This window comes from Buteo buteo, chromosome 20, assembly GCF_964188355.1.
Source record: "Buteo buteo chromosome 20, bButBut1.hap1.1, whole genome shotgun sequence".
Taxonomy (NCBI): domain Eukaryota; kingdom Metazoa; phylum Chordata; class Aves; order Accipitriformes; family Accipitridae; genus Buteo; species Buteo buteo.
This window is the reverse complement of record NC_134190.1, coordinates 2,387,252-2,393,815: the sequence shown is the minus strand read 5'-3', so window position 1 is coordinate 2,393,815 and position 6,564 is coordinate 2,387,252. Positions and strand designations below refer to the sequence as shown.

At 41.4% G+C, this 6,564-nt stretch overlaps 1 protein-coding gene across 1 annotated transcript; it reads left to right on the top strand.

Moving 5' to 3' along the window:
• Window positions 1-285: 285 nt before the first annotated feature.
• LRRC14B (leucine rich repeat containing 14B) lies at window positions 286-5,017 on the top strand. Its single transcript, XM_075052356.1, has 2 exons — window positions 286-1,221; window positions 2,724-5,017. Exons 1-2 carry the CDS (start codon window positions 317-319, stop codon window positions 3,367-3,369), a joined length of 1,551 nt encoding a protein of 516 aa, XP_074908457.1. The 5' UTR covers window positions 286-316; the 3' UTR covers window positions 3,370-5,017.
• The last annotated feature ends 1,547 nt before the right edge of the window (window positions 5,018-6,564 follow it).

Below are 6,564 nucleotides of genomic sequence, written 5' to 3'. Positions count from 1 at the left end.
TGTGCTGCCCTGATCTTATTCTTCCTGCTGGGCGGTGATCTATACTTAGCTGAGTCAGCTCTGTTATAAATATGAGGGTTTAAATGCATAAATGCTCTCTGACTAAAGATCTCACAGTTAATTACTGCAGAGTCACAGTACAGCTCCAAAATAGAAAGCAGAGGATCAGCATGTGACTCTTCATTCTGCCTTCCCAGCACGGCTTCCATTAGCAGCAAACAGCAGCTGCAGATAAAAATAGAAGGTGGTAAGTAACTCGGATCTTTAATTAAACGCAGAAGTCACTCTCCATGACAGCAAGGAGACCAGAGCAACAATGAAGTCTCTCCGATTCATTAGTGCCGAAGCATTCGTGTCAAATGCAGAATTTGCCAGGAAGAGTCTCCGCGGTGTTGCACATAATCTTTTTCCTCTTCTTTTTAAAGCCAGCTATTTACTGGAGCAAGGGGAAGTGATTCATGACTTGGTAGAGAACTGGCCACTTGTTGACTTTAACATGGGAAAACTCTTGGGAACTACTGTGGACTGCCAGGAAGACCTGAGCCATAGAACATGCTCAGTGTGCTTGGAAAGCTGTCTGACAGGGCTGAGAGACTATGTGCTGAATCATCCTTCTCCCTATGGGAAAAGATTGAAAGTGGTCGACCTGACCGGTATAAAAGATGTTGAAGTTCAGTTTTGTGAGTGTAAGAAGACAATGGGCAGGTGGGCCAGGACCCAGCTGCTCTCTAAGCTTTGTTTAGAACTGCTGGTTTACCTGCAACAAACACAGTGCAATCCAGGTACCTTTGAAATCAGTATTGATGTGCTAATTGATTTGTTTGTTACGGAGCGGAACTATGAGCTGGTAGCGCAGGCTCTGTTGAAGAAATGCTATTGTCCACTGAAGATCTGCTGCGTGGCATTCAGATCTGACAACCTGGCTTTGCAGAAATTCTTCTATATCATAAAGCTCACTGATCCCTTGCTGCTGCGCAAATTGGAAATAGTTCACAATGTTCGCTTGGAAATGGAGCACTTGGAAATACTCTTCAACAGTATGCACTTCCCTCTACTGATGTCCTTGACCTTGCCAGCACGAACATTTAATGTGCGGAGGTTCACAGCCACAGATGAACGGATGCTTACTAACATTGGAGAAAAGATGGGTGAAATGACGCAGCTCACCGAGCTGAGTATTTCATTTTCTATACTCACAGGAAGAATACAGAAACTGCTCAGGTAATCTGGTCATCCTGCTTTCAGTCAAACTGTAAAGAACAGCCCGTTGTGCCATCAGCAAGCTGAGAATCTCTGAGAATAAGGAGAGTGAGTATATCTCAGGGTGTGTGTGAGAAGGGGCTGCAGGAAGCTAGGAAAGAGTATTTGTCAGGGAGAATTGGAAGCCAATGTATACCTAATACACTTAGAAGAACTGACTGTTCTTACTAGTCTTCCACAGCCCATCTGACGAGCATGATCAGAATATACTTTTGGCTACCACATAAGAGAAGGGTACACCCAGACATTTTTGATTTGACACAGTCCTGAGCTTATATCTCAATCAGCCTGGGCTGGCCTTTGGTGCAAGACCTGAGTCGTATTCCAAGTATTTTTCAGGGTCTCTAATGAATTATTGTCCTCTAAAAAAACAGGCAGTAAATATACTAGGACTCTACAGATATTGTATTTTTAGGTAGGCAGGGGGATAGTGACTTTGATTTGAGTTGTTTGTTGTGTCTGTCCATCTCAAGGCAAGAGAGATCTGATGCTTTTCTGTACTCCAAATTAAGCTAATATATGAATATTCATGATGAATACCTGAGAAAAATTGGGAATTCTCAAAAAGATAACAAGCTTCCAGTGAACAGTGTTCATATTTGAACAGAAAATAAGGTAACTGTATGCTTTTCAGAGCATCTAAAAAAAAAGGCAGACAAAAGTTTCATCGAGACAAATCACTTTGGTCTAAAATTCCTCCTGTACAAAGAAGTTATTTCATTTAAAAGTTGTGAATGGCACACTGCTTATATTGAGAGAAACAAATTACAAGTTTCTAACCTTGATCCAGCTGAGGTCTGTGGCAGAAGTCTCACTGAGATTTAGTATGTATGAAAGGGATCTCTTGATTTTCATCTGTTTTATATTCAACTAGAATATTTGCACATAAGCTCAGGTATGCTTCTTCCAACCTTCTTCTTCATCAGAAAGTCTCTTTGCAACCCAAAACAATACAATGTGTAAACTTCTTGTGCATTTAAAAACATAGTAGAAAAAAACCTAGAAAGAAAAGCAGATGTCTTGTTAGAATACTGGTTGGCTTTCATCTTGGAATTAATCCTTCCTTAATGGAAATGATCTAAATCTCTAGAATTATAACAGCTTTCTACAAGAAGCAGCCACCAATATTTTTATGGTAGTAATGATCTGCTATTAATTCAGCAAGTAATAGACACCTGACAACATATAACTGCTTACAAAATAGACACAGAATGTTACCAAATTAATCTCCATTAAAACAACACAGTGGGTCATGTAAAGTAGGAGCTCATTCATGCAACTGATTCCAGGAGGAAAATATACTTGTCGATGTTGGCACATGCTTCTGTTTCTCGAAAGAGGTTAGTAAAATAATGAAAGTGGCAGATGGCTGCTTTCATAATGTGGATAGTTGTATGAAATTTTGTAAATGTAGCTTTTCAATATTTTATGCCATAAAACTTTTTTTCTCTTTAATTCTGCAGCCCACTAAAAACTCCACTGAAGATGCTGGATGTTTCTAACTGCTCACTGAACCATGCTGATATGGCCTATTTAGCCAATAGCTTCCATGCTAATCACTTAGAAGCCCTGGACCTGAGTGGTCACAATATACCTGACCTTTACCCATCAGTATTCTTTAAGCTTCTCAGCCATTCCTCTTCAGTGCTCAGGAGTCTTACCCTGGAGGACTGTAACATCCAAGACACTCATGTCAACATGTTGATTTTAGCTTTAAGCCCTTGTCAGAAACTACAGGAGTTTAAGTTTCTTGGAAACCCACTGTCATCCCAGGCACTTAAACACCTTTTCACATTTCTCTGTGAGTTGCCAATGCTGAAAAATGTGGAGTTCCCAGTTCCAAGGGACTGCTACCCTATTGGCATCACCTACCCAATTGATGATGCCAGTCTTTGCAGGTTTGATCACCAAAAATATGAAAGTGTAGCAGAGGAGCTTAACCTCATTTTACTCCAAGCAAATAGGGAGGATGTGAAGGCTTCAACTCCGCTCTTTGGCAGTTACGACGCAGCTGTTCAGGAGACAAACAATGAACTGGGAGCTTACTTGATCAAGTCCTTCAAAGAGACTTTAGAAAAGTTCACTACTTCTCTTAACAAAATGAGTTAAAGGTGTAACTTAGTGGTGATGAGATGCTCTGTCAAATCAGAAATTAATTTAGTCTTTTCTAGAACTGCGCCTTCATTGATCAGTCTTGAGTTTTCTTTAATTTCTTGGCTGAATTTACTTCTGTTTGAATAGCCTCTGCTCAGCTGAGGTATTTTAACTATGCTCTATCTATTGCATACACCTTTCATAAGCACTACTTGCTCTCAAAAGAGGGGAGGACCCTTAATAGCTTATTATTTTACACAAAAGCACTTTCTTTCTTATTAAAACAATAGGTGTCTAAGCTTGGCTGATTTCCTACATAGTTTCCTCTGGATTTGGCAGTGAGGCTTGTAGCCCTACAGAAAAGACAGGAAAGTCCTTTCCCAAGTCCAGCAGGGTGTCCCAAAGATTGTGCACCTATCCTCACCTATGGGTCCCTAAACCAATTTCTGTTTTTGCCCTTGGCCTTCCAAATTCACCAGTCTGTTTTATCCAGTACATTCCCAATAGTGGGGGTTGTATAACAGCCTCCATGTCCCCTTGCGTCCCTCTTTTCTGCAGAGGCAAGCACGATAAACCTCCTGTTGCGTGGGGAATTACAGAGTTTGGCTAATATGTTGTGCTGGTGAGGAGTAAAGTTCCATACTGAGGAGGCAGCAAACCAAATGGTTGGCTGACAGCAGGGGATTTCTCCCCACTTGCCCCAACAATACAAAGCAGCCCGTGAGGACTCTGCTGAAGCTCTTGCAAAGTGTATTTTACAACGGCGTACCAGGACAGTGCTGCACGGCCACGCTTGTGACGGCAGCAGGTGAGTGCCTCAGGCTGCTCCCTTTGGTAAATCAGCTTCTTGGCTGGTAGAATGTACCCTGCTGCTTTCAGCTGTTTTAAAGAAAGCCTAGGACAGTGGTAATAATGCAAAAAAGACTAGTGTTGAAAAATGAATTGTTGCTGAGTACCTAGAAGTTCACCTGCAGAAAATACTGCTCACTTCTGCCAGGACTGTGCATTGTAGCTACAGAGCTACAGCCAGTGCCTGGAAGAATCCCATTTATTTGGCAAGGTCCAGTGCAAGAAATGTATTTGAGTGATGAAGTAACCAGAATCACAGACCCCCACACACACTGTTTTGGAACATGGGTAAAGGGGCCAACAAGGTGTCCGGCTGCAGCAGCAGGGTCACAAAACAAGTCTGGGGAGAGTACTATAATGGGGGAGGAATCCCTGGGTAGTAGGCAAGTGTCATAGTCTACTCAGCTTCTCACCACTCTGCCATTAAATATACTTCAACAGTTCATGAAAACTTGATTAAACAGCACTGAAAGTGAATGTTGTAGGAGGAGTTGAGGTATCAGTGTAGTTTTAAAGATCATTAACAAAGGCAGCTTACTTGAAAAAATACTGGATGCCATCATCTGAGAGTAAGGAAGAAACTTTCTTCATTTAGGCAGTGCTGGTTTGTGAAGCTTTCTGTTTATCCACAATAAGAATATGTAAGCAGCTACTACTCTAGTTTACAAAAAAAAAAAATAATTAATGGACTGAGTACTAAGCAGAGCTTACAGGTTCCACAGCATGCATTTAAATGATTTTTTGATGTCTTCTTAGCACATGTTCTTCCTTCTGAAACATTTTACTGATTAAACATATGATGGTAAAATTGAAAGTGAATGGACGTGACCTGTTTATGTTTACAGAGCACTGAAAAAAAAAAAAGAAGTAATCTAAGTTGCCAAGCCAAGCAGCTGTGATTTAGAAAATGCCAGAATTGGGTTCTATATGGTCGTGCTTATATTTGGACAGCCTTTCAAATGCTCCCTTGCTCTTGCCTCTACTCTTTACCTTTCCCTCCCTCTGACCTTGCCATTCTTTCCATCCTAGACTTGACCCATGACTTCTCAGCCAGATGTAAGTGGTTTGAATTTGGCTAGGGCAAGGATCTACTCCTTTGGGATGAGCAGTGGCAGTTCCTATTGCTGGGAGAGGACATTCCGTGTACAGTAGCTGCAAACCTTTGTGTAGTGATTCCTCCACCCTGGCAGCAGGGCCAGCTAACAGGTTGTACCTGGAGGTGAAGGTTGGCCGTTTTGGAAGCATGTTGTGCTACAACAGCCAGCCCCTGCCTGTTTCAGTACACACAGAATAGGCAGCTTGTTCATAGATCTGCTTTTTTTTCAGAATATTTAAATGCCTTATGAAGACTGCTGCCTATGCGGCTAATCTCTCTGCTTTCTCCTTGCCTAAAGCCAGTCCTGGTCCACCCTTTTATTTTATTTCCTCCTTCTTTTGCTTCCCACAAACTCCTGCCTGTCTTCCATTTTCAGTCTTACATCCATATGACGTCTATTTTAGTTTTAGTGCCCAGTGAGGATCAGCACTATGTCTATGTCAAATATTCCCTTTGAGCCTGGAGTATGGCGTGCATTGCATTATAGAAGTGGTGTGCACACCTCCCTTCATGTGGAGTAGCTGACAAACAATTGGAGCACATGGATCCATGTGTAGAAAGGATTTGGATCCTGTTCCTGAGAAGCCAACTGTTCTGCAAAAGCACGCAGACATTTTCAAAGTTTTGTGATCTTCTAAAATGCATTTTGATAGGATTGAAGCAAAAGTTTTATTGTTTACAGCTGCATGTTAAAATTTTATTGCATGAAATATAGTATTAACTAAAATGCATGACAGGTATATCAGTACTTTGAATAGTATTGAATCTAAAAGGCTGAACTGCGATAAAACACTGCCAGTATATGACAACAGTTTTTTACTGACACAAAACTATATTTACCTCAGAAATTCTTAGAAGAAAATGTCATATTTTGGGCGTGGAGAGATTTGTACCCTTTTGGAATGGAATCAGGTATTTTTTCTCTTTTAAGTCACCCAATTTCCAACTTTAGAGCCAACTTGTTCCAAGTTCTACAGAACTTCAGACCAGCTGCATGCAATTACCTTTGCTGTGGTGTGAGGTGCTCCTTTGTGGAAATCCTGTCCTTAGCTCTCAGATATCCTACCTTTGTCTCTTGAGTTTCTGTCTTAATTTTGGTTGTTATTGTTGGTTTTAAATACAGGCCAAACTGTAGCATTTTGGTGTTGCCCTGGCTTACTGCAACAAGGGTGTGTGGCATCTCTCAGAAGGAATCCTGCATCTCTTCTGCCCCAGCAGTGCTGATTATGGGTTGGGCCTGCTCTGTCTTCCTTTTTCCATGTGTG